This window comes from Dryas octopetala, chromosome 9, assembly GCF_963921425.1.
Source record: "Dryas octopetala chromosome 9, drDryOcto1.1, whole genome shotgun sequence".
Classification (NCBI taxonomy): domain Eukaryota; kingdom Viridiplantae; phylum Streptophyta; class Magnoliopsida; order Rosales; family Rosaceae; genus Dryas; species Dryas octopetala.
This window is the reverse complement of record NC_141374.1, coordinates 19,995,564-20,023,274: the sequence shown is the minus strand read 5'-3', so window position 1 is coordinate 20,023,274 and position 27,711 is coordinate 19,995,564. Positions and strand designations below refer to the sequence as shown.

At 35.8% G+C, this 27,711-nt stretch overlaps 3 protein-coding genes and 1 pseudogene across 4 annotated transcripts; 2 read left to right on the top strand and 2 right to left on the bottom strand.

The window, feature by feature from the left end:
- Positions 1 to 4,591: 4,591 nt before the first annotated feature.
- LOC147275486 (transglutaminase family protein) lies at positions 4,592 to 9,711 on the top strand. Its single transcript, XM_086228562.1, has 9 exons — positions 4,592 to 5,339; positions 5,505 to 5,622; positions 5,845 to 5,922; positions 6,167 to 6,530; positions 6,687 to 6,799; positions 7,025 to 7,189; positions 7,323 to 7,462; positions 9,228 to 9,320; positions 9,403 to 9,711. Exons 1-9 carry the CDS (start codon positions 5,230 to 5,232, stop codon positions 9,560 to 9,562), a joined length of 1,341 nt encoding a protein of 446 aa, XP_086084688.1. The 5' UTR covers positions 4,592 to 5,229; the 3' UTR covers positions 9,563 to 9,711.
- A 1,444-nt stretch (positions 9,712 to 11,155) lies between these two features.
- On the bottom strand, positions 11,156 to 13,111 carry LOC147275485 (UPF0426 protein At1g28150, chloroplastic). Its single transcript, XM_086227858.1, has 3 exons — positions 12,932 to 13,111; positions 12,689 to 12,835; positions 11,156 to 11,542 (listed from the first exon to the last, which is right to left on the bottom strand). Exons 1-3 carry the CDS (start codon positions 12,968 to 12,970, stop codon positions 11,363 to 11,365), a joined length of 366 nt encoding a protein of 121 aa, XP_086083984.1. The 5' UTR covers positions 12,971 to 13,111; the 3' UTR covers positions 11,156 to 11,362.
- A 2,885-nt stretch (positions 13,112 to 15,996) lies between these two features.
- Positions 15,997 to 22,184, top strand: LOC147275484 (abietadienol/abietadienal oxidase-like; annotated as a pseudogene).
- Positions 22,185 to 24,332: 2,148 nt separating this feature from the next.
- LSM8 (Small nuclear ribonucleoprotein family protein) lies at positions 24,333 to 25,989 on the bottom strand. Of its 2 annotated transcripts, none has more exons than XM_086257594.1 (6): positions 25,877 to 25,989; positions 25,471 to 25,542; positions 25,271 to 25,311; positions 25,111 to 25,185; positions 24,687 to 24,739; positions 24,333 to 24,573 (listed from the first exon to the last, which is right to left on the bottom strand). In XM_086257594.1, the coding sequence occupies exons 2-6, from the start codon at positions 25,505 to 25,507 to the stop codon at positions 24,483 to 24,485; spliced, it is 297 nt and encodes a 98-aa protein (XP_086113720.1). In that variant the 5' UTR covers positions 25,508 to 25,542; positions 25,877 to 25,989; the 3' UTR covers positions 24,333 to 24,482. The 2 variants fall into 2 exon arrangements, with proteins under 2 accessions (XP_086113720.1, XP_086113721.1); XM_086257595.1 differs by having other exon boundaries at positions 25,895 to 25,975.
- Positions 25,990 to 27,711: the final 1,722 nt, after the last annotated feature.

Here is a 27,711-nt window from a genome sequence, read left to right as displayed (position 1 = left end):
CTCATTTTTTTATATACAATATAAAAAATATACTAATTTTATTATATAGGCTAATGGGTATAACTAAAATTATATACTAAAACATTATTAATTTATTATTATATTATATATCTACAAAATAGGTCATAGGGTTATATAAAATATATTTTACGGTCTAAACACTAAAATATAGCTACGTTAATATTAATTCTAATATTTTATTAGGGTTTAGGGTTTATGGTCTAAAGTGTATAAAAATGTGTACAAAAAATGTATAAAAAGTATATAATAATCGTATAACTATATATAAAATGGTGTATATATGTATAAAAATTTAAAAAATATATTTTTTTCAAGTATGCGGTGCGGTTCGGTTCGGTTCGGTGCGGTTAAATAAGGTGTCGAACCGGAACCGGAGAGAACCGGTGCGGTTCGGTTTTTTTGGCGGTGTTGACTTTTTTTGGTCAATGCGGTTTTTTGTGATTTTTTGGCCGTGCACGGTTAAAATGCCCACCCCTAATCGTAACCTTACTCTTAACACTAATTTAAACCTTAATCAAGGAAACAATTATGCTTTCCATCAACGTTAGCTTTCCGGTTACGGTTACGGTTAAGATCAGGGTTTCCAACAAGGTTGCCATTACGGTTTTATTAAGGGTTACAGTTATGCTTTCCATCTTACTTACATTTACAATTACACTTAGGCTTTCAATTACGGTTTCCATCATTGTTTTAGTTACGGTTTCTATCAAGATTTAAGTTAGGGTATTAGGGTTTAGGCTTTCAATTGAGGGTTTAGGCCAAGGTTGCAATTAGGGTTTCATTTATATTTACGGTTTAGGGTTTCAAACACGGTTGCGATTAGGGTCACAATTACGGTTCCAACAGGGTTTCAAGGTTTAGGGTTTCAATCAAGGCTTCAAATTCCGTGAACTTTAGGGCTACAATTAACGTTTCGATCTTGCTTATGTTGACAGTTATGATTAGGGTTTCAATCAAAATTTCAATTAGGGTTTAGGGTTTAGGGTTTCAATCAGGGTTTAGGGTTTCGATCAGGGTTCCAGGGTTTAGGGTTTCAATTAGGATTTCCGATTGGGTTACAATTAGGGTTTCGATTAGGGTTTCTTGGTTTAGGGTTTCGAATTGTGTTACAATGAGGGTGAACTTTAGGGTTTCAATTAGGGTTTCATTTATATTTAAGGTTTCAAACAACATTTCAATTAAGGTTTCCATATGGGTTACGTTTACGTTTGTGATTAGAGTTACAATTCAATCGTAACCCTGATCAAAACACTAATCGAAACCCTAATTGTAACGCTGATCGAAACACTCATTGAAACCCTGATCGTAACCCTAATTGAAACCCTGATTGTAACCCTGATCGAAACACTAATTGAAACCCTAATCGTAACCCTGATCGAAACACTAATTGAAACCCTAATCGTAACCCTGATCGAAACACTAATTGAAACCCTAATCGTAACCCTGATCGAAACACTAATTGAAACCCTGATCGAAACACTAATTGAAACCCTGATTGAAACCCTGATCAAAACACTAATCGAAACCCTAATTGTAACTCTGCTCCAAACACTCATTGAAACCCTGATCGTAACCCTGATTGAAACCCTGATCGTAACCCTGGTCGAAACACTAATTGAAACCCTAATCGTAACCCTGATCGTAACCCTGATCGAAACCCTAATCGTAACCCTGGTCGAAACACTAATTGAAACCCTGATCGTAACCCTGATCGAAACCCTGATCGAAACACTAATTGAAACCCTGATCGTAACCCTGATCGAAACACTAATTGAAACCCTGATTGAAACCCTGATCAAAACACTAATCGAAACCCTAATTGTAACGCTGCTCGAAACACTCATTGAAACCCTGATCGTAACCCTGATTGAAACTCTAATCGTAACCCTGATCGAAACACTAATTGAAACCCTGATCGTAACCCTAATCGAAACCCTGATCGAAACACTAATTGAAACCCTAATCGAAACCCTGATCGAAACACTAATTGAAACCCTGATCGTAACCCTGATCGAAACCCTAATTGAAACCCTAATCGTAACCCTGATCGAAACACTAATTGTAACCCTTATCGTAACCCTGATCGAAACACTAATTGAAACCCTGATTGAAACCCTTATCGTAACCCTGATCGAAACCCTTATTGAAACCCTGATCGAAACACTAATTGAAACCCTGATCGTAGGCCTGATCGAAACACTAATTGAAACCCTAATTGAAACCCTGATCGTAACCCTGATTGAAACACTAATTGAAACCCTGATCAAAACCCTAATCAAAACACTAATTGAAACCCTGATTGTAACCCTGATCGAAACCCTGATCGAAACACTAATTCAAACCTTGATTGTAACCCTAATCGAAACCCTGATCGAAACCCTGATCGAAACACTAATTCAAACCTTGATTGTAACCCTAATCGAAACCCTGATCGAAACACTAATTCAAACCCAGATCGTAACCCTGATTGAAACCCTGATCAAAACACTAATTCAAACGCTGATCGTAACCCTGATCGAAACACTAATTGAAACCCTGATCGAAACACTAATTGAAACTATGAATTTAACCCTGATCTAAACCCTGATCAAAACCCTAATTGAAACCCTGATTGAAACCCTGATCGTAACCCCGATCACTACCCTAATCGTAACCCTAAACATTATTCGAAACCATTATGGAAACCCTAATCAAAACCTTAATTGAAATCCTAATCGAAACCCTTATTGTAATCCTTATCGTAACCTTGATGGAAACCTTAATCGAGACCCTTATTAAAACCCTAATCGAAACCCTTATTGAAACCCTAATCGAACCCTTAATTGGAAGCCTAGTCAAAACCCTTATTGAAACCCTAATGGTAACCCTTATCGTAACCCTAATGAAAATCTTAATTGAAACCCTAATCAAAACCTTTATTGAAACCCTAATCGAAACCTTAATTGAAACCCTAATCGAAACCCTTATTGAAATCCTAATTGAAACCCTAATCGTAACCCTTATCCAAACCCTGATGGAAACCCTAATCGAAACCTTAAATGAAACCCTAATTGTAACCTTAATTGAAACCCTAATCGAAACCCTTATTGAAACCCTAATCGTAACGTTTATCAAAACCCTTATTCTAACCCTAATAAAAACTTTGATCGTAACCCTATTCAAAACCCTAATTGTAACCATGATCGAAACCCTAATTGTAACCTTATTCGAAACCCTAATCACTACCCTAATCGTAACCCTTATCAAAACCTTAACGTAACTCTAATCGAAACCCTGATTTCAACCCTAATTCGCCCCCTACACATAACCTTGATTGAAACACTAACCGAAACCCCAATTGTAACTCTGATCGTAATTGTAATTGTAACCCTATTTAAAACCTTATTCGAAATCTTTATTGTAACCCTGATTGAAACACTAACCGAAACCGCAATTGTAACCCTGATCGAAATCGTAATCGTAACCCTATTTAAAACCCTATTCGAAACCTTTATTGTAACCCTGATCGAAACATTATTCAAAACCATTATGGAAACCCTAATCAAAACCTTAATTGAAACCCTAATCGTAACGTTTATCAAAACCCTTATTGTAACCCTAATAAAAACTCTGATCGTAACCCTATTCAAAACCCTAATTGTAACCATGATCGAAACCCTAATTGTAACCTTATTCGAAACCCTAATCACTACCCTAATCGTAACCCTTATCAAAACCTTAATCGTAACTCTAATCGAAACCCTGATTTCAACCCTAATTCGCCCCCTACACGTAACCTTGATCGAAACACTAACTGGAACCCTAATTGTTACCTTATTTCTAACCCTATTCGTAACCCTGTTTAAAACCCTAATCGTAACCTTAATTTTAACACTAATCATAACCCTCATTGAAACCCTAATCATAACTCTTATTGAAACCCTAGGCGAAACCGTAATTGTTGCCCTGATGGAAACCCTAATCTATTTAAACCGTTATCTGCCACATGTCACACGTGCCAGTGGGCTTCAAAGTGTCCAATCATGATTTGCTAAGTGTCACACGAGGCTCGCAAGCTTCCACGTGTCCAACATGTTATGCCATTTGTCACACCTATAAATTTGGCATAATTTCCTTCAAAATGGAGAGGAGTGCTGTGTCGAACAAAAAACCTTTTGTATAAACCGAGCCTTCCTTAGTCCGATACCAACAACATTTTTTTTTTATCCTTCATTTCAAGATGTATATTTATTTTAGTACTTCTTTTTGTAAAAATATTTTATTTTATTGTTTTTTAACTTGCTTAAGTATTTATTTTATTTATTTTTAGTATTGTATAATAAAGTATTAAATTTTTATTTATTGTCCAGTACGGCCGTCTTATGCTACGCCAAAGATTGGACAAGGCTTTTAATAAGTAGTTATGTCGTTTTCACTCTGGTCCGTGAAGGGAGCTGTCCAGTGATTCACGAAAGATTGCGTGTTTGGACAAGGCTTTTAATAAATATTGCGTTCACCAATTTTTTTTTTTTTTTTTTGAGAATTAAGTGTCTTTCCATATCAGTATTCAGTAGCAGTCGAAACTATTTGGTAAATATAGACCAACCAAAGGTCCAAAGCAGCGCCATAGCCAAAGACAGCAGCTCCTCCATCCTCCAAAAATTTTTCGATTGTCGATTGAAGGCAGCAGATGTGGCTTCTTTCTTTTTGCCCTCTATTATCTATTTTAGTGATTGGTGTTTGGTGAATTAATAATAATAAAAAAAAAGATGAGCTGCTGCTGTTGTTGCTGATTAAATTAATGCAGTGGTGGAATCTGCATCATCATCATCATCATCATCATCATCATCATCATATTTGGTTTGACTTTAATTATGAGCTTCATGTGTACGGACACCAATAATACTAGTTGCAAAGTTATGGAGAATTCTGTGTGTGTCGTCCTGATCACCTTTAATTGCTCAGCTTCTTTTTCCTGTTGCTCATCATCGTCATCTGGTTACCATTATAGTTGTCATTGTTCTAATTCATCGTCCTTTTCTGTTGGAATTGACAATCATCCAGAGCTCAAGACCATGGCATCGGCTTTCACCCTCGACTTCGAGCCTTCCTCCTCCTCAACCTTTAATTTGTATTAATATACGTTTCTGTCTGATTTCACTCACTCTTTAGTCACTAATTTTTCTGCCCTTGGGCATTCTCCTTGTGCCAATTAAAATAGCAATTTCAATGGTGTGTCTGTGTGGTTCATTGCATCCACCACCCATGATTAATCCTAGTTCAACTGCCATCTGCACCACTCACTATGGTGATCATCCGCACCGGCCCCTCAGCCTCGGGTAAATTTATATATTCCTCACTTGAAATACTTATCTTGGTGCTTTTTTGTTCTGTGTTTATTTGCGTTGTGACTTAGATATATGTTATACTTAGAGAGGTGGAACAAGAATTTGTGCTGGTGTGTTAGGCGAACTCCCAATACCCTTTCTTCTTTACCATCATAGGTATGATCGTTGGAATGGTTATGATGAGAAGAACAAAAAACCGACAACAACCAAGTGCCGGAGGAGCCTTGTCCTTGGCTCTGCTTCTGCTTCCCCTCGCCCCCATATTTATCAGCAGGTTCCTTTGCTCATCACCTGTCAATTATCATGACTAGCCGTTTCCTAAATTTAGCACACCCATCACCTCACCTATCTTCAATTGCCAATTCCTAGACTTGTACTCTTCATTTTTCTTTCTCCTTTATTTATATTCAATTATGACATCATTCATCCCCCTTTCAAAGTTTGAGCTGTCTGATCCTTCTCTTGTCTATGACCTTGTGTCCTGTACAATTGCCAGGTTCTTAAGGCTGCCAGACAAAAGTTTACTCAGGAGATTTCCTTCCAATCCAAAGACAAGGACATCTCTCTTGCAAAGGTATAATGTATCTGTCCTACTATTTTCTTTAGTGGTGATAGCTGGTCAACAATGGCTCTTCTTCTCTAGTGTAACCCATTTGCAAATCTTGGCACTATGCTAAATGCTTTCTATGCATCTATGCATGCTCGCTTTTTCAAATAACCATTATGCTCTTAATCCTGCATACCAGAAACCAAAGTGCTCTTAATCACTGTTATATGCTTGGAGGTTCTACTTTGTTCAGTACTAACTGATGCTGCAGGCTTTGCTCTACATAGCAGCTGAAGATGAGGCATTTGTGGCTTTTAATCGAGAGATGGATTCTTGCTCAATTCTTAACGAGAGAAAAGATATTTTTGGCCCATTGGGTGCCCAAGAGTGGAATACTGTGGAGGGGATGCCATTGGCTGGAAGAAACATACGTGAGTGGCAGACTGAACTGGATGCTATTGCCAAACAAGTTGAAGCGGAGCTAATTGCAAGAGATATAGGTTGCCATTTGGTTCAAGTTTTGGAGGCAGTGAATGTAGTTCTTTTTGAGTTAAGAGGCTTCAGAAGGTCACCTGTTCTTGTAGATGCAAAGTATTCATACTTGCACTTGGTTCTAAGCTCGGGATGTGGAACTGGTGAAGTTCGAATCTTGCTTCCTTTAAATATATTTAATCACTTGTTAAAGGCATTTTTCTTGCTAATCTTGATTTAAGGACTCTTACAAGATTGTTTGCTCTGATATAATTCTGTGGATATTTGATGGTTGAAAATATATGTTTCCATGTTGGCAGCAATTTTGCTTAGCATTATATACATTGAGGTTTGTCGAAGACTTAGTCTGACCATTGTGGGATCTCGAGTTGGCGAAGAATTTTTGATCTGGCCACAAACAGGAAATCCGGAGGTCTGTTCCATTATTATTCTTTTTTCAATTTCTTGTGAGCTTCTTGGTATGCTTTACTTTGGCAGTCAATAATTATGAATGCATAGTTTTACTTATCCATCATAAATTCATAAGACCTTACCTTCTTCTATTCATAATCATATATCCTGCCCGAATTCCTGTGTGTTTGGTCAAACTGTAAAACTTAGAAGTTGAAAACCTGTCATTTTGCTTGTTTCTTTGTAGGAGCTCTTCAAGGTAACTTCAGGGCACAGTATGTTTTCGATTGTCAACGGAAGGTGTGTGGAAGACCCTAGATCAAAGGCATCAGAATTAACGAGCAATTCACTTTCGGGGCTTGAGATAGCTACAACCCGAGACATTATTGGGATTGCTTTGGCCAATCTTATTGTAAGTTATAAAGCTTCCAAATATTATCCAAACTTTTTTTTTTAATTTCACGGGTTACATTTGGTTTTTCTTGCCATTTTCATTTCTTCACACCTCAAAATTTACTTTTAAATCTCCAATCAACGACTTGCAGAGGCTTCATTGGAAACATGCTTCAAGATCAAATCATGGGTTGATGCTGACTTCTCCACTTAGGCATGTTCACAATGCTTATGAGAAACTTTATAAAATCACTGATTCAAAGGTTCCCTTGTTACGACCCCAAGATCTTAGGTAATATTCTTTTGCACCTTAATGGCAACTGCAATATTTTTCAACCAAAATTTTCACACGTGGGCAGGCACCATTTTGCATAGTTCTCATTGGTTCAAGAAGCTAATCGATTATAGGTTGGAATGAGAACTGGAAGAATTTGGAATATGTTTCCAAATATAGTTATAATAGGTGCCATTTTCCTTTTAACATAATAATTTGTCCCCTTAATATGTGTTACAAAGGTCTCATCTTCTTAGTGCTGTCATGCTTTGATGCTTGAAACTTTTTTCTGTCAACTTGAGCACTATCCTTATTTAATACTTTACTGTGCCAGGCCTTGCTGTTCTTGCACAAGTATTGTTCTTAATTGTTTGTTTAATAAATTTAATACACATTTAAATGTAAGAGGATGAATGGTGTGTTTAATCTACATCATAGTTATGCTGTCATGAAAGGATGTCTAATTTTGCTTGTGGGAGTTATGTGCAACTCTTTACAACTATGGTAAACAGGCCACGGACTCAAAGACTTGGTTCAAGCATCATTTAAGTCAACGACTGAAGCCCGTAGATCGTAATACAGCATGATAAGTTACATCCTTAATGACAACTAATTTGCATAGAACATTATTTTGAATCTTAGATCCCTTTCCATGGTATTTGAAATGTAGTTGGTTAATGGTAGAATAAAATGGAGTGCTGAAATGAACAATTCAGTTATTAAACCCCCATTAATATCCTTTTCCTAATGAATAAATAAATTTCATTCAACAGAAAGAGAGTAGAAAGCTGCTTTAGCATCTAAAACTGGCAACAAAACCAAAACAACAGGTATACGGAGAGAACACCAAGGCAACTGAAGAAAACACAACAAAAACAACAAGGACACAATTAAAACAATAAGGCACCTGAACAGAACTATCGTAACCATAAGGAAATTCCATCTGAGGTGGGAATATTCCGAGTGCGGTAGAGAAGAATAAATTGATGTCCTTGTGTCTTAGAGTTCGGCAACTTTATATACATGACTAACACTATTCTGTTCTGTATATAATTATATAAATGGACCATGCTATAGTGTCATTTTCTTTGAAAATGAAATAAAAAGCAGGTGACTTGGGATGGATAATCTGTGATGTGATAATAATAAGTGTTGGTCTCTGGTCATGCTCAGTCATAATAAGGCTGCTCCTCAGTGTTTGCATACTGAATATTGTAGTCAGCTCCAGTTTCTGTTACCTACAGTTCTTTGCTGCTGGAATTATATTACATTATGGTTATGTCAAAATGGAGTAGTACAACATTAAAAGTTGGGATACTAATACTATGCAGATAACATATAGCTCTAACATTTGGACTTATATTTATTTTTCCTATTTTGTCCCTTTTAATCAGCATAGGTTGTGTTTGTAGGTGGTAGGGTTAATGTAGGAGTGCTAGTCTCTTTACATATGTTAATACTGTGGAACCATAACTTAAGCTTTTCACTTGGCATATTGTATATTTCCTATAGTTTCGGGAGTTTGAAATGGGGGCTGGCAAAGGTATGTTAAAGTCTGTTCAAATTTTACAAGAGAAGTACCAAGTATAGTGACTGCGTAAAGTCTCCATTTTTTGAGAAATGTAGTTATCGGGTGTTGAATATTGCTCCCACTTCTGAATTGCTTAATAGCTAAATTCGTGCCAAGTGTTTGTTTGGCCTGTCTATGGAAGTATTTCTAATATTTATGTCTCTCAATTAGTTTTTTCTATTTAGGACATACTAAAGCCAGACTCCTTTACAGGCTGGCCATCATGGCTTCGGAAAGATTGTTGATTCTCCAACCACATAATTGGGCTTCGAGGAGAGACCATGGCATGATGTTATACTACAATAGGTATGTAAGATGCTGGCACCTTTTTTCCCAAAATGATATCTAAATTTAATTGGCTGATCCTAGTGTTAATGGTGAATGCCAGGGAGTACGGGAAAGCTGTGCAAGAGCTTAGCATTTGCATGGCTTTTGCCCCAGAAGAAGAAGCAGAAGTTCTAGAACCATTTGTTGAAAAATTGCATTTGATGCGTCTTGAATCATCATGGAAATCTCTGGAGCACTCAAGTCAATTGAAAGTCTCATAAATTCATGTAGTTGTATGTTTTCGTCCACAAACATATTATGCGTTCCTTTCTGACGATGTGGTTGTGCAATAAAAAAGGCATGCACATGCGCCCAAACGTGTGCCAACAGGGTTATATATAAAGTGAGAAACCTTTTATTTAAATTTAAAAAGAAAAAATTCCTACAAATGTTTCATTTAAAAGGAAAGGTTACAACTGAGAATCTTTATATGAGAGGACAGAATGGTAAAAAGCAACCGGCCGAAGAATTCAACAAAACAAAAAATGAAACAGACTTCATGGCAAAGATGAAATCATGAAAGTTAGACACATGTCGAAATAGGGCTATATTATTCAAAAATTCAATTGCGGAACTAACTTAAGAATCAGGTAATAATTGAAGGTCTATTACTAATTTACTACAGTTTACTCCTACAAATAATGGTTATATAATCATAGTATAACACATCATGATTCATGTATGGTTCTTGCCGGGATGAATTCGAGACTTACAAGAACAATAAGTTTTATTCACTTCCTATTTTTGGCAGGAGATAAATGAATTGTGGGCAGCTTTGGGCTACTACCGGCGATCACGATTTTTTTTACAAGTGCTCTCTGTAAATATGCTAAAAACCTTCTAATAATTACAGTTTTTAAAATCCATTTGGATAGATAGAGTAATAATGACACCACTAGAATAAGTTTTGTTACTTACAGTATATGCGGTGATAGATGAAAAGTTTTGACTGTTCAACCATGTAATTAATTTTGTGAGATATTCACATGAAGAAATCATTTATATCATTGACTGTCACTTGAATAATATCAGTTTGACATATATCTCATTCTAAAACATCAATTCATATTTACGAAAACACAAGAATATAGTAACTTTTGCCCGCATAATCAATTCACATGAAAACGATCAAACCTTGATGTTCATCTATAAGCTTATTCAAAGTCTTATGATAATCTTTTGTTACACTTGTTATGACTACGACTTATTAACTTATAATTATATCGAGACTCTGAGACACAAGTGACCAAAGTAGCTCATATGCAGGATGATTCCATCTTCATCTTGTATATTCTAGTTTTAAAATGAACGCCTTTGGACCTTAGCTTAGTCAAACTTTTGGTGTTCCCACTGATTTCGTTTGAAAATAATGCATCTCATCTTAAATAGCGAGGAAGGAAAGAGACAAATTTGAAAACATTAAGCAGTTTGTGTAAAAGTTAATGCCTACTTCTAATAGTTTACTGTAATGCTTTAATTAATTACTTTGATGTCACATGGATGGCTGAGATCACTTTGATGTATAATTGTCTTAGAAAACAATCTAAGGAAATATCTAATCTATCAAAATATATGTGGGATCAAACTTGATAGACTCTCTACTCTCTGCACTCTTTCTTTTTTATCTCTACTTTCTCTCTTATCTGCATCTGTTAATTGTGAGAATCAATCCTCTTGTGAGTTAAAGTGCAGTGCAGGTGTTAGAAACTAATCCAACAGTTGGTATCAGAGCTACTTCCATCTTCATCTATTGAAAGGGAAATCAAAACCCTAAAGTAGAAATCTCATATGGCAAGTTCAAGCAACACCGGTGATATTCGATCTCCGATATTCGGAGCAGAAAACTTCGATTACTGGAGTGTGATAATGAAATACTTAAGAATAATACTTACAATGAATCCACAACCACGCCAAAGTATTTGACAAAGTTGTCAGCAGAATGCATTTCAATGGATCTTGCTTACATGCTTAACCAACCAACCATGGGAGCCTAGTGTACACAAATAAAGGAAGATAAAATGTTAATCAATCTCAATCTGTTGTGGGGTTTCTTCTTCTGGTTTCAACCCATCAGCATCAATTTCTTCCTCTGTAATCCCAGAGGCTTCCACAGTCCTTGAAACCCAATCCTTGAGTGGATCTTCATTCAAATCAAGTCGTAAAAGGCCAGCAAACATCCCTCCCATGAAGGCAACCGGCTCCTGCATGACCAGATATACAGAGAAAATGTTGGAAATAAATATAAATATCATTTACATACAAAACAAAGAACGCTAGATCTCATGGGAAAATCCTTTTATCTAGTCACACATATCATAGAAAACACAGTAGATGGGAGAAGAACTGAATATGGATTTCATCTTCATTTAATGACAAACATGTCAAAAGCAGAAGAGAGTTACTTTCAACAGAGCAAGTATTGAGTTAGTACTTGCTTTTAGATGAAAATACAATACAATCAAATAGTAACCAGGCAGATATAAAGTGTAACTCAGTGGTGTCTACTTCAGGCAGATGTATTGTGTTTTTCTTCAAATAAAAATATTATATCGCTATGATTTCAATGAACAGCCCCCATTGCCACGCCTGTATATACCTAATGGCAAAAGCTTAAATGGAAAGAAAAAAAATTATCAAGAATTAAAATGCACAAATGTAGTTAGCTACTCAACTTAGCTTGCTTTCAGCAAGACAAATCTTCTTTCAACAAGATATGAAGTGATGCACAACTTCAGATGAATGAGGCTTAGCATAGCAGACGTATCTTGGTTGTATAAAAAAATTATGAAGCCATAAGGTGAGTGAGTTCCACATTTATTTTAAGCGAGCAAGCAACTACAATCATAATTTTCTATAATTTGTATCAGTTATTTTAGCAAACCATGATTGATTAGTTACTTCAAAAATGATATTTTGAAGGTCCAAAGGCCATAATAGTCCAGATTGTTCGTCCGACCCACACAGCACATTTGCATTAACCACTGTAATAACAAAATGCAAGAATTATTCAATCGGGTAAAAATCTCATCTCTTAGAAAACATCGAGGACCAACTTCACAACAAAATCATATAGTAAATCTTGAAATCAAACAGGCAGCATGACGAAAAAGGTAGGCCAGGATAAATTTGCAATGTATTAGATAAATCAATAACACATACTTGAAGACGAAGTGACCAACAACCAAAATCAAGAATTTAATCATAAAATCATTACACGGGATTTGGGAACTCAGATTTAAGTATATGTAGTGTACTAATGGAAATTATTACATGGGTAATCTATGAATTGACTTACGCAAGAGATTAACCCCTTAAATGGTGGGTGTGCTAGTAGCAGTAACAAGTACCTTAAGCGCTTCTCTAGCAATGCGTTCTTCACTGGGATTGAAGAAAAACGCTGTAACCCCATTATTGTACCCCAAACGCACTCTTTTCCTACTGGGACTCAGCTCCTTTGGTAGTGCCGAGTAATTTACAAACTTGTTTGATTTCCACTATTACCAAAATTTCAATTATTCATAAAAAATGGATAATCAGATTAATAATAGGTGAAGAAGAGGAAAGAGAGATTTAGGGTCGGACTTACACACCAGTGCACATGACGGAGAATTGACAAGTAAGACTGACATATTAATGTTCCTCTACTGCCCTCTCTTACGTTGATGTGAAAACTGCTGCTCTGGTTCAGATTCCCGACTTTTTGATTTATCTTGATTGCGGGTGAACTCTCGCTCTTTCTTCCTCTTATTCCTTCTTTTTCCTGCACATCTTATTTCTTTTTCTTTTCTTTCTTAAAATTAGAAATTATTTATCGCAAATTCTGTTTTTCTACAGTTAATTAGGTTAATTAGGTCCGTGGTACGATATCCGGCCGGGCTTTGGCTCAGTCGAGTGAGCTTTGACCCAATTCGACCCAAAACCGACAGACTTCGCTCCAACCCTACTATTTGGAATTTTCGATGCCCAAATCATGGGCCTTCTCTTGGCCCACGAAGGCCAGAAGAGCCAGCCTTTTCTTTGTGGTCAATTTTTTTTTTTTTTTAGCCAGCCTAAATACGCATTATATAGACAGGCTGGCAGTTGCTTTTTTTTTTTTTGGGCCTTATGTAAAATTGGTCTGTCAATCCAAAGTTTAGACTTTAGACTGCTCTATTGATTATTTCTGCGTAATATATAGCAGTATACTATAAATAAGATCTTTTAGTAGATGGTATGGTATTTCTTTTATCTCTTTTTTTGTTTTTTGAGTTGGAAGAGGGGGGATTGAACTTAGGCATAGAGTGGGCAATTTCACGGCCTTTTCAACTTGGCTATTCAACAACTATGATACTTTTTTATCTAGTTGAAAGAAATCTTAACTTCGAATTTCTTTGTATAAAAAAAGAAAAACTTCCGTAATATTTCCAAAAATAACTTCATAAAGTCCTTTACAAAAACCCTGAATTTTCTTGCAATCCCTGAAAAAAAAAAAAAATGTGATTTGTTTAATTAGCAGTCTAAGGTCATACGTTTTTTTGTTTTGTTTTAAACTTAAATGAATAATCTAAATTCATAGTCATGGTCCTCGTGGAAATATAGATTCATTTTAGAGTATTAATTAGAAAAAGATAATGGTAATTTAATTTCTATGCACGCGTACTGTTGTCTTGCTTAAAAATTTTCTTTATAACAGGCCTTAAATATCAAACATTTGATCGAAGCAGTTGGGCAATCGTAGTTGTAAGCTGGGAAATGCACGGGAAATGGGTGCATGCCACTTGAAGGAACCATGCATGCTTGGCTGGTTTTAGCTGCCATATAATTGTTATCTATTTAAGAACCATTCCACCCCCTCTATTATTTATATCTATTGATAAATCATGGCACAAAATTAGGGCCTTGATTCTTGGAAAGGAGGGCTAAAAACTAGGGTTCTACTGTCTTTGCATTTTTAATTGGACCATGGCTCCATTATGCAACATCTTGATTACTTTTTATCTGAAGTGACAAATTTGTCCCAACTCCTACCTAAAGCCACAACATTCACCACAAATCAAAGGTTAAAACAGTCATAAAACTTTATTTTTTTTAGTTGCTTAAAGTTAATTGATAACCCCATCATTTTCTATTATAACGGGCCAAACAAACTCAGTCTCGAGCTTACAACTCAGGGGGGATTGTGCTTAATTGGGTCCCCTCAAATGTGTTAAAGACTTAAAGGTTTTTCGAATAAAATATACACATAAACAGAGCAAGTCAAACTTGTGTTAAGATTTTCTACTGAGGATCTCTTCAACTTGAAGACCACTCCCCTGGATTCATGCTTTCGCAATTTGCAGTTGAAGCTAGCTAGCTATATTCAGTTGGTTTGAAACTTAGGACGCACCCATTAAGGCTTATTCTGGAGTATAATGATCAGGAACTCTTATATATGAAAGGAAAAATTCGAATTTAGATTTTTTTTTTTTGGGTCCAAAAATACAATAAATTGGAGAAAGTACCAAATAGTTAGTTAATTGGTTATAATCAAACCCTTTAATTTTTGTACCAATTAATTAAGTGTCTTTCTCTCCTCCAAAAAGCTACCTCAAACTTATGAGAGAGATAGTACTGTTAAGATGCCACATAAGTTGATATGAAATCGTGGTAAATGTAGCATTATTGTATTATAAATTCAAGTCTCACACTTAAGCTTTACTAAAAGGGAAAAGTTTTCAAAAAAAACTTAAATTTTGACTCCTGAATTAATTTAGGATACGTATTATGAGTTGTATCAATATGCCCTTTGAACTTTAATTTTGAAGTCAATTTGCCCCTTCTATTAGTCTAATTACATTTTTCATTCAAAAAACGGTGATCTATGTGAATCGTTTGATATCTATGTTCTTCTATTACAAGTAGTATGATGAATTCAAAAAGTGATCACATACCTAATATGTGATTAATTTTGGATGAAATTTGCAAACTGAGTTGACAAAAGTGATATATTGGTGTCAAAAGTAAAGTTGAGGGAGCAAATTAGTACAACCTATAATTCATATCCAGAATTGATATAAGGGTCAAAGTTTAAGTCTTTTTTGATAATTTTTCCCTTACTAAAATTGAGTTTATCTACCCTTTATTTTTTTTGGTAAAATAGAATACCCTTTGTTAAACAAATTATTCAAAGAACGCCAAACTTTATTAAGAAGGAGCCAGGAGGAAAGAATAAAGTCATTTAAAAAAAACTAATTTCACCCACTAACTACAGTTTTATGATGTTACCCACCACTCTCTCAATCCTCGCGTCTCTCCCTCTTTTCATCTCACTCTTCTCTCTTTGATCATTAATTACTTTTCTTTTTCGATTTTGTTTCTATTAATAAAAAATAATTTCAATTGTGCAATTAAAAAAAAAAATCATCTTAATCAGTGCACGTGTTAAAAGGTTAATATATACTATATGCTAAGAATTTTTCGAAACTAATTCTGAATATATATATATATAGTTGTTTACGTTGTTTATGATCAGTAAATTACAGTCTCAAACATGTACAATAATTTTTTTTTATCTTCTTTGCTAGTAAGGAAGAATAACTCCTTAGTCCTTACATATACACCTTGACAAAATAAAATATAAAATAAAAAACCATTGGATGTAAGGATCGCAAGCAGTATTCTTAAATATTAATTACAGATGGGGCAGAATGGGTAGTGACTTTTTCAAGGAATTGATAATTAATTATTAGAAGATTGACGATGCGTGCTATATATATGATGGCATTATAATTACTTGTAAATAATCGATCTGCAAGAATTAATAACTTATGCAACTCGACGTGGCTCTACTATCTTCAATACTTTGGTCAATGATGCCTAGCCTACTCGATCAGCGCGCAATTATATTATTAGTTATTTACGTGCTGTTATTTTATAATTTTAATTTTGTATATATGTTGATGTACGTTAGCGATATATTAACATTCAAGTTACTTTTTTTCTTGCAAAATTATTTATCCTAAAGAAAAATAACAATGTTGCATTTAGAAGCACACACAAATTGTCGCCACCAGGGAGAAGAGGTTGGCCGATAGTTGGTGACAGCTTCAATTGGTACAATGCTGTTGCAAGTTCCCATCCCCCTCAATTTGTTGAACAGCAGGTCAAAAGGTATGCACTGCATATATATACTAATAGCTACGTACGTTGGTCGTTACTTACTTATAGATTTGATATAAACAAATGTACACAAATTATGATTAAAAGATCATTAATATATATATATATATCAAATGCAAAATTAATTAGAAATTTCGATCACTCTCACAAACAAATTAAATATATGTCATTAATTTGGTTTTGCTCATTAACTAATGTAGGAACTTGAATTTTAATTAACTAATTGGACATATATATATAATTAACCAATCTAAAATTTATAGTTATATGGTTGATATATATATAATTTCGATCAATATGATGGACTAATTAATTTGAACGTACATGCAGGTTTGGGAAGATATTCTCATGCGCGCAGTCTGTTTGGAAAATGGTCTGTGGTATCAGCAGACCCAAGCTTTAACCGGTTTGTAATGCAAAATGAAGGGAAATTGTTCCAGTCTAGTTATCCAAAATCTTTCAAAGATTTGGTAGGGAAAAATGGTGTGATCACGGTGCATGGAGAGCAACAAAGGAAACTCCACCGAATCGCCTCCAATATGATGCGTCTAGAGAAGCTCAAGTCTCATTTCTTGGAGGATATTCAAATGGTTATGACTCAAACTTTGAGCAATTTCCAAAGCAATCATGTAATACTTCTCCAGGATGTTTGTAGAAAGGCAAGTATTAATTATCGATATATTTATCCCATCATCCTCGATGATGGTTCGACCATCCCATCATCTTAATTATATAAAATTGAATTATTTGATTAAATATGTCACCAGGTTGCTATAAATCTAATGGTTAATCAACTATTGGGAGTGTCTATAGTGAGTCAGAGATCAATGAGATGGCTCAATTGTTCTCCGACTTTGTTGATGGTTGTCTGTCTCTTCCAATCAACTTGCCAGGTTGTGCTTATCACACCGCGATGAATTAAGGTACGTACATGTGTATATATGTTTTTTTATAAAATAATTAATAAGAAAAATAAGATCGAATTGTATATATATAATTAATGAATGTGTACATTATGTGCCTAACTAGTTAATAGTAATTTGAGTACTGCAGGCAAGGAAAAAAATCACAAGCAAGATAAATAGGCTAATGAAAAACCACAGATCTAGAGAGGAAGGTGCAAGTAGGGAAGTTGGTAATTGCGTGCTTGGAAGACGTACTATTGGGTGATGCGGAAGAAAACTTACCTGATGAAGCTGTAGCAGACTTCATTATCAATCTTCTGTTTGCTGGGAATGAAGCAACCGCTAAAACGATGCTATTTGCAGTATATTTTCTTACTCAGTATCCCAGAGCAATGGAAGAATTACTGGTACGCGCCTACGTACGTACGTACGCATAATAGCTAGCTATCTAGTAATAATGTTAAATTTGTTTGCAAAATAATTTGGTTGTATTTTGCTCGTTAAAATATAGACTCACTCTAAACTTCAATATACATTATTTTTAACAAGTAGAATATTGACAAGTGCATGTATTATTACATTGTTTAATGAACACACTTAATATTTCTAATAATAATAATATATATATAGTTTTTCTCTCACGTCTGTTCTTTAATTAAAAAAATGGACATACATATTAATATATATATGTATATATATATATTAATATATTATAGCTTTTTATTCACCTTTTGATATAATAGAAAATTAAAATTAAATACCAAATATCAATAGTTTTTTAATAAAGCAGTAAGACACTAATTTTTTTTAGTTTAGGTACTAACCTAGAGTAAAACATTTTGGTTGTGACTATTTTTTTTAGTTTAAATACCAAATCAGTTTGTCATACAGTTGTGACTGTCGAACAGTTACAGTTGTAATTGTCGAACAGTCACAGTTGTGACTATTTAAAATTTATAAAAAATCAAAATTTTTAGGATTTCATACTTTTGATTTAGGTTGGGGGATGAAATCCTATAACCCAAAGACTAAATATTAAAGTTTAAGCCTTGCAAATATTGAAAAAACAATAAATCAATAAAAAAGTTATGACTGTTAGACAGTTACAGTTCGATATAATTATGTTTTTTAAAGTTGGTACCTAAACTGAAATTTAGTACCTAAACTGAAATGACATAAATGTTTTAGTAGTTGAAATGAAAAAACATTATAATTTAGTACCTAAAATCAATGGACCTTTGATATAAATCATCAATTGATCGAGACTAGTTCCTCAGTTTTAATTTTCATAATTTCGAGTTCTCAATCCTTAGTTAGATTTTTTGTTTTAATCTCGAGTTTTAGTTACCGTCCAAAATTTGAGAGTTAAGATTTAAAATATAACTTTAAATAATGATTCAATACCCTAAAATATAAAACCACATGCATACCCTAAAATGTTGAATCACGCTAAAATTGGGATAAATAAAAAATCATATATGTTCTTTAGTTAAAGAGCAGACATCTTACAGAGATAAGTTTTGTACAGGCTCCTTCTGTTGAGGTATACCTCAACTTATTTATGTTGAGGTATACCCTATTGGGACCCACACGAGTCGTTTTGTGTCAATCCGAACCATTCATTTTTTACATCTCCATTGATAGATCATCCTTGCAAAAAATTAATCAAATCAGAAATCATTTGCCTATCTAACTTTGATCAAATAAATGGACGAACCAAATATTTTCGATGAAACCGTTCATTTGTTTTATCAAAGTTAGATAGACAAATGATTTCGGATTTGACTAATATTTTGCAAGGATGATCTATCAATGAAGATGATCCTTGCGAACGGTTCGGATCGCCACAAAACGACTCGTGTGGGCCCAACAAGGTCATACCTCAACATAAATAAGTTGAGGTATACCTCAACAGAAGGAGCCTGAAGTTTTGTATATATAAAAATGCTAGTTCATATTTAGCTACTATATATAATAGTTGAAGGCCTAATTAAACTGAAATTATTCACCCGGCCAAAAAAAAAAACTCAAATTATTAACTTCTTATAGAATGTAGAAGAAATGTACAAGACAGTCGTACGTATACTAACAAATTTGTCACATGTACAGGATGAACAAGACATGCAGTCTCCGAAGCAAATCTGTTGGAGAAGAAATGCTTACATGGCAGGATTATAAGGCGATATCATTCACTCAATGTGTAAGTATTGCTACGTACGGCATGGATCTTAATTTTGTCCTTTCATCCTAATCAACAAATCATACGCAATAGTTTTTACGTTACAATTATACGCAAATTTAACTATATATGATCTGTACGTATGCCATGATTTCATATATTGTAACCTTAAATTCCTTAACCAATAAAGAACGGAAATATCCAAATTAACATTAAGTAATTTTTTCAACATTTGGTAGGATAATGGTGAAAAATAAGGTTGCTCATGTTTATATTTAAGGCTTAATTGTGTTTTTACCACCCAAAGTTTGGGGTGATTCTCACTTTACCACCCATAATTTTATTTGTTCTACTTTACCACCCAAAGTTTACATTGATTCTCATTTTACCACCCAGAACTTTATCTGTCTCACTTTACCACCCAAAGTTTACATTGATTCCCACTTTACCACCCAAAGTTTACATTTATTCCTATTTTACCCCATGAATCTAGAGTGACAGAATAGACGGAAAAAGGTTAATTGGGACACGAAAAATAGTTTTGGGTGGTAAAGTGGGAATCAATGTAAACTTTGGATGGTAAAGTGGGACAAATAAAGTTCTGGGTGGTAAAGTGAAAATCAATGTAAACTTTAGGTGGTAAAGTGGGACAAAAAAAGTTTTAGGTTGTAAAGTGGGAATCAATGTAAACTTTGGGTGGTAAAAACACAATTAAGCCTATATTTAAACACCGTGAAACCACTTGCATGTGCAATGCCATTGTTTAACAACACTGTTGAAGCGTTTATTCTTTCCACTTAAAAAGATCCTTAATTAAATATCCAATTGATAGCATGATCGATCGATGCATGTTATTTAATTTGTTTTATTAGATTCTTATCCATCTTCAATATGTGCAGGTCATCGATGAAACACTTCGACTTGGGGGAATCGTAATATAAATCTTTCACTTGTGTTCAACGAGCGAGAAAGAGATGATGAGTTTGTGGACCCGTGTCAGGGGTTAGGTGGACTTGTGTCGCTCATTTGGCGGGAAATGAGTGACACGGGTCCACCTAACCCCTGACACGGGCCCACAAACTCTCTCTCTATTATTATTAAATTGTGGGCTCGTGTCGCTCATTTGACGAGAAATGTTTGTTGAGATAGCGCCTCGTAATCCCGGTCAGCAAAAGCCAAGCTGTCATTTAACTTATCTCTCAACGAATCAATGGACATAAATTCATTTTTCAATTTAGATAATAGATCGGGTGTTTATTTGAAATATTTTAAAGTTCATGGACCCCGTTGAAATAGCTTATATAGTTATGTGTCTAAATTGAATTTATGCCTTAATTTTATGTTAAAAATTTGATCTGTTTGTAAGTATGCATGCATGCATGTATGACTAAACATGGATCTATAATTTCATACTCTCAATTTCTTAAGACTAATAATTGGTATCATACTATCATCTATATCTTTACTATTATACAGAAATAAAGGAAAGCTTATTTGGTTGACATAGTCAAGGCTTCCTCAAAACTTAAACAACCCAAAATATCCTTTTCTGAAAAGAACAGTTAATAAAAATAACTGCATTTTTCAAGACTAAAATATAACGTTAAGAAACTGTAAAAGAAAAAATTGTAAGTTGGTATTTTATTCTTTATAAAACTGTAAAATATTGATATTCTTTTTTCTGAATGAGCAATAAATAGGCCAATAAGAGGCTAATCAAACTGATTTATGGGTGAGAGTACATGTGCGCGTCTATTTAATCATGTACTTAATTAAGAATCCATAAAATTAATTTTATATGTATAATGTTTTTGGGTACGTATTAATTCTGTTATTAATGTTTTTGGGTAGACTATGTCGTTCCCAAAGGATGCTTTGTTGTTCCATTCGTTTCAGCAGTCCATTTGGATGAAAGTGTGTACAATGAAGCCCTCACCTTCAACCCATGGAGCTGGATGGACATTGAAAATCAGGTTTTGTCTCTAATAATGTATTAGAATCTTCTTAATTAAGAAAGGTTAATTAATGATGTTTTCATGCATTAATTAACGAATTACTGCATGTTTGTATTCAACTATGAATTAATTAGGAGAAAAGAAATTGGAGAAGTAGCCCATTTTTCGCACCCTTTGGGGGAGGAGCCAGATTCTGTCCAGGAGCTGAGTTGGCTCGCCTTCAGATTGCCCTTTTCCTCCATTACTTTGTCACAACATATAGGTAATCCTAAGAACATACATGAATTTCAGTTATATATTAAAGTTTGAGAAATTAACCACAGTATTACAAAAGACAAAAATCAAAAATAGTTTTCAGCTGAAAAGATTAATCCAGTACTATACATATATGGTACTTCTTCTGATTTTCTTTCTGATCTTACATTATCATCAAAACATTAGTAAACACTGCCCATTTAAATCTTATATATGGGTTTTGCAATCAAGCAGATGGACTCAACTTAAAGAAGATAAGATGTCATTCTTTCCCTCCGCTCGTTTAGTGAATGGCTTCCAGATATGTTTAACTAGACGACAAGAACAAGTGGAGAAAAATTGCAAGGATTAGACTTACCGGGCCATCTTTTGTTTGTAATTTTCATTATACACACATTATTTTCAATGCGTAATGCTCATATTTCCTTTTTCTTTTTCCTTTTTTTTTTCGAAAGATAAGGAATCAATTAATTTATTCATCATAAAAAATATCAACATCTCTTTCTATATATATATCTAGGGTGAGCTGCCTAAGTGGTTAATGGTGGGGTTACCATTATCCATTATCCTTTTTGTAGTGACGAATCTTATAGGAATGGTTTAGGGAGGGAGGGAGGAAGGGAGGGGACATGAGAGAGAGGGGGAGGAGGTGCCACCAGTATCAAGGAAGTGGGTGGCGCGGGTTGGTGTTTGCTGCCCTGCTGGGTGGGGGTGGGCTGTTTGGACTTTGGCATATATATATATACAGGAGGCTTCAGTTACAGGATCCCGCATCCAGCCTATTTGCGGGACTTGGTTGCTGGCCGTTGGATCTCATTAAAAGAGATCCAACAGTGGGACTTGATTGACTCTCTCTAACCCGCATAACCCACTTAACCCATCCCCCAACAGAGAAAACCCACACCTGAAGAAGAAAACCCACCCTTGCGCCCACGACCCAGCAACCGACCACCACCATCACCCAGCTCGCCGTCGACCCCCCCCCCTTCCGACCTAAGCTTACCGGCGAATACACCAGGCGCCTAACTGAAGCTTCCTGTAACTATGTATATTAGTTGATATTTATATTTTTTATTTTCTGGAAAAGTTGGAGAGTGGGACTGTGGGAGAGAGAAAGAGGTTGTTTTTGCAAGTTTTGTAATCACTTTCATGAAAAGGAGTTGTGAGAGAAGAAGTGAAGTGAGCAGAGTGGGGTTGTCTTGGAGTTGACCCATTTCCAATTTCCAGCCCAACCGACCATGGCACTCTCGTGAGAGGGACCAGGAGAAAATTAAAAGGACACTTACCCTACACCCTCATCACTCTCCCAGTCTTTCAATTGTCTTAGGCTGTTCGTGGGTAATCAAAACCAACCTCTAACCATAACCGTTTATGCACGCTGTGACACTTTCCGCATTTCTCTGTGACCCCATTGCTCCAGATGTTGTATACCCCCTTCCTAATTTCACTGCCATGGCCTGATCTGCTTGAATTTGGCCTTCTCTCTATGAAAAAACAATACCCTTTTGACATTATTTGTTGTAATTCTGAAATTCATTCTCAATTAGATCTGAGTCTCTGTAAAGATGTATGCTTTCCAGTGTTCCTTTTTCTTTTTCATGGGTTTATTCTTTGCTTTTTTAGGCCATTAGCTGCCTCTTACTTTTGGTTGTGCGTTTGTGGCAGATTTATTGCAGAGGAAAGTATCTTCTTTTCATGTGGGATTATATGAAAGCCAAGGCTGTGAAATATGGTTTAGTTAGATGAAGGAATCCATCAATGTGGTCAAATTTGGATAGTGTGGATGGATGTATATGATTCAGGGTTAGGATTAAAGAAGCAAACAACCGTGGATTCTGAAATTCATTCTCAATTAGATCTGAGTCTCTGTAAAGATGTATGCTTTCCAGTGGGGGAGAGCAGAGAGAGAGACACGAGGCGAGAGAGAGAATGAGGGGAGAGTGTGAGCTCGGGAGGGTGGCCGGCGCCTGGTGTGTTCGCCGGTAAGCTTAGGTCGGAAGGGGGGGGGTCGACGGCGAGCTGGGTGATGGTGGTGGTCGGTTGCTGGGTCGTGGGCGCAAGGGTGGGTTCTCTGTTCTTCTTCAGGTGTGGGTTTTCTCTGTAGCTACACTTACACGGGTTGTTGGGGGATGGGTTAAGTGGGTTATGAGAGAGTTAAAATATCCACTGTTGGATCTCATTAAAAGAGATCCAACGGCCAGCAATCAAGTCCCGCAAATAGGCTGGGATGCGGGATCCCGTAACTGAAGCTTCCTGTATATATATATATACATATATTTTTTTTTTTTTTGGTTTCATCTTATTCAAGGACAAAGTGGGAAGTTTAGGAAAACATATTTAGAAAGAGGTCAATTCAGCAATGCAGGTGGTTGCAAATGAAATCATTTAGATATCAAAAAATATATATCACTGTCAAGGAATCTAAAACCTGCGCTCATTGTTAGATTTTTGCTGATAAATTGTTAATTCTGCTTTGTTACATGATTACATCAGTGTTTTAAGGAAATTAAATGTTAAGATTAGGAAAATTTCACCAGTTCTTTGGTCAGCATCACACGTAGACAGAACAATCCAACACTGTTAAAAGCTATTATCCATGAACAAAACAAACCCGAATTTCAACATTACAGGCCCATATGCTACGACATTTCTTTGGTAGTTCATAACCCATCAAGTCTACTACGCTCTATGGCTTTCACTTCAGGCTCAATCAATGGATGACAGGCTTGAGGGGATAAGCTCTCATTTTCGACCAGTCAAGACTAGAATCAAGATCTGCATCTAACTCCCCAACAATGCTTCTGCAACAATTGAAAGTACAAGAAAATCTGTAACCTGTATAGCGTAATCCCACTTTCCCAAAATCATGGGAAACTAATCACTAATGTAAATAAAATAAGGTTTTCACACTTACATGTTGTCACCCCTGATTATATACAACCCCAACACGAGTTGCTGAACACCCTCCTGCCAGTCAGAATGTACAAGAAGTTAACCCAGTGCCAATGGGACAATAAAACAAGTATAGTGGTATAGGTTTTGTATATGCTACTTCAAAAACCATATGTAAACCCAAATGAGCACAGTATCAGATAGTAGAAAAGAAACCCAGACAAGTCATTCAATACTTGAAAATCTGAAATGTTCTGAGGAAAATAATAAATGCTCCCTTTGTCATTTGATTGGGGAAATTGGGAAAACTGAGGATAATTCCAACTGCCATAAGTAAGAGTAAGACGGCTTCCAAAATCCCAATCTTCTTTTCCAATTACTCATTCCATAAGAGTAAATAAAGATGCAGTTGGAACTTGGAAGCTTGTAACAGTCAAGATGCAAACCTTTGTAGAGAAAACACGTTCATGAGATTCATCCAGAATGATATTAGTAGCCTGATCAAAGCCTTTCAAGACTCCCTGAATTAGAAACAAAAATTGTTGATAAAACTAATTTGGTTAATAAGATATAAGAGGTGCATTGGCGTGTTAGTGTATAATATACCACAATATTACGTCCATCATTTGTGATAACGGAAATTGTTTCTGCACATAGAAATGATTCAAACAGTCAGAGACACACAGAGAGTCCAAAATTTAAAATGCTAACAACATAATGCCTCAATGAGCAATATGAAAACTTTCCCAATTCATGCATAAGACATAAGCAATAATATAGAAATGGGTAGTCAAGAATTTCCATACGATCAACAAGTGACTCAAGACCAGGGCCACTGGACATATCTTCTCTGCAAGATTGGTAAACAACAAAATTTTCTGCAAGAGAGAGAATGAGAGAGAGAGACAGAGAGAGATTTCAGAGACAACAATACCCGCGTACGGGGGAAAAATTCATGATAACACCAAAAAATTAAACTTCCTGAATTTGTAATTTTTAGGGGCTGGGGTGCGGAGATATTCAAAAGTATTTAAGTAGAATGCCTAAATTAATAGCAATAATAGCAGAAATCCTAAATTAATAACAAAAACAACAATAGCAGTAGTACTAAATCAAACCCTAAATTACGAACCAAACAAAAAATCTGAACTTAAACCCTAAATTAGAAAAAAAAAAATCAGAAATTAAACAAATCGAAAAGGTTAGAAATACCTGGGTTACAGAACTTACAGGAAGCTGGGAAAGGGTAGATTAGAAAAAGAAGTGGAAGATTCGAACAAAAAGAGAGCAGAAAATCAGAAAGAAACTGAGAGAGGTTCGAAAAAGAAGACTGAAATGGGTTAACGGATAAATGCCAGGGGTGGGGCCATGGGGTTGCGCGCATGGGCCTTCGGGGACTAGGGCTGGGGTTGGTGTGGGCTATCGACTTGTGGGCTTTAGTATATTGTTAAAAGGGAAAACCTCTTTAACGCCCATACACTACTTTCTTGGGTACCGTTATTTAGCTCAAACTAATTTAATAATAGCCCAAACACTTTAATAAAAATGTAATTTCATATTTTACTTAATGAAAATTAATAGGGGTGGGTTTGGTTTGGTTCGGTTCGGTTTTAGGGCTGAATCGCAGACTGAATCGAATACAAAGAATCGGTTTAATTCCACCAGTTCAAGGATTTACAACCAAACCGACTCTTATCGGTTCAATTCAATTGGTTTGGGCATTTTTTTTTTTCTATTTTGTTGAGCCAAGAGTTCTTGCAGTTGTGGATTTGTCAAAACAAATATGAACTCCCTAAGAACCAATTCCATAATTATATTTATTAATAGAGATGCTAATACATTGATTAATAACAAAACACTATGGAAACTTGAAAAAATTGAATATAATTTCAGTTAGGGACCTAGGTTTCAAACTTTCAAAATAATACCTGATTTTGAGAGGAAGAAGGAGAGAAATAGGGGTGGGTCGCAAGATTGAGGTAGTGAGGCAACCAACGGTCGCATACGGAGGCTCGCAGCGAGAGAGAATTAGTGAGGGAGATTGTCGGGCTGAGAGAATGAGAAGGTGAGAGTGAAACTAAAACGAGTAGGGGTGGATCGCAAGCGAGCGACGGTCACAAGACTGAGGCAGTCGAAGGTGGTGGCTGATCGCAGTGAGAAAGAATGAGAAAGGGAGAGTGTCGGGCTGAGAGAATGAGAGGGTGAGAGTGAAACTGAAACGAGTAGGGGTGGGTCACAAGCAACCGACAGTCGCAGGACTAAGGCGGCGAGACTGAGCGGTCGAAGGTGGCGGCGGATCGCAGCAAGAGAGAATGAGAGAGGGAGAGTGTGGGGCTGAGAGTAGGTGAGAGTGAAACTGAAGAGTGAAGAATGAGAGGGTTTGGAAGATGGGGAAAGGACCCAAGCGGAAAACAAATGAGCCACCAAAACGGCGTCGTTTTACAGTTTGCACTAAGCCATCGGTTCGGTTCATGCGGTTTTCTAAATATCAAAATCGAACCGAACTTAAAGGATGGTCGGTTCGGTTCGATTTTTTGGTCAAAAACTAACTTTTTCGATTTGGTTCGAGTTGGTTCGGTCGATGTGGTCAGCTTTTTCGGTTTTCAAACCTACCCTTATAAATTGACGAATAAGGACATACTAATTAATGAAAAATCCTCATTGTTCATCCTCATCGGTAATAGCTCAGCCTCCCGCCACCTCCTTTTAGCCTGCCAGTGGCCCTTTCATCCCGTTACCTCACTGTCAGCGAATACGACCGACAACTCTCCATCTCATTCTCTCTCTCTCTCTCTCTCTCTCTCTCTCTCTCCATCTCTCTCCCTCACTCTGTTCCTTCAATTTGTAGAACCACTATGAAATGGTGGTGGAACGGTGGTCTGACCTTCTTCTTCTTCTTCTTCTTCAATTCATAAAAAAATCTTTCTATGATAGTTCATATATTCTATAGTTCCTTCCCGTATCAATTTCCAATTCATGGTCATTGAGAGTTATAGTCAATACGGATTAACATTTAAGGATAGATATTACCTCCCCTTTAACCTTTC

What these genes read in the sequence shown, in the direction of transcription:
- LOC147275485 (XM_086227858.1), bottom strand. Translation starts at nt 12,970, where the DNA reads ATGTCAGTCTTACTTGTCAATTCTCCGTCATGTGCACTG. An exon ending in ATTCTCCGTCATGTGCACTG is followed by an intron (nt 12,836 to 12,931) that starts GTGTGTAAGTCC and finishes TTTTGGTAATAG; the next exon opens with TGGAAATCAAACAAGTTTGT. An exon ending in TTGCTAGAGAAGCGCTTAAG is followed by an intron (nt 11,543 to 12,688) that starts GTACTTGTTACT and finishes CTGGTCATGCAG; the next exon opens with GAGCCGGTTGCCTTCATGGG.
- LOC147275486 (XM_086228562.1), top strand. Translation starts at nt 5,230, where the DNA reads ATGGTGTGTCTGTGTGGTTCATTGCATCCACCACCCATGATTAATCCT. An exon ending in TTACGACCCCAAGATCTTAG is followed by an intron (nt 7,463 to 9,227) that starts GTAATATTCTTT and finishes ACTCCTTTACAG; the next exon opens with GCTGGCCATCATGGCTTCGG. An exon ending in ATGATGTTATACTACAATAG is followed by an intron (nt 9,321 to 9,402) that starts GTATGTAAGATG and finishes GGTGAATGCCAG; the next exon opens with GGAGTACGGGAAAGCTGTGC.
- LSM8 (XM_086257594.1), bottom strand. Translation starts at nt 25,507, where the DNA reads ATGTCCAGTGGCCCTGGTCTTGAGTCACTTGTTGATC. An exon ending in TCTTGAGTCACTTGTTGATC is followed by an intron (nt 25,312 to 25,470) that starts GTATGGAAATTC and finishes TTCTATGTGCAG; the next exon opens with AAACAATTTCCGTTATCACA. An exon ending in ATAATCAGGGGTGACAACAT is followed by an intron (nt 24,574 to 24,686) that starts GTAAGTGTGAAA and finishes CAATTGTTGCAG; the next exon opens with AAGCATTGTTGGGGAGTTAG.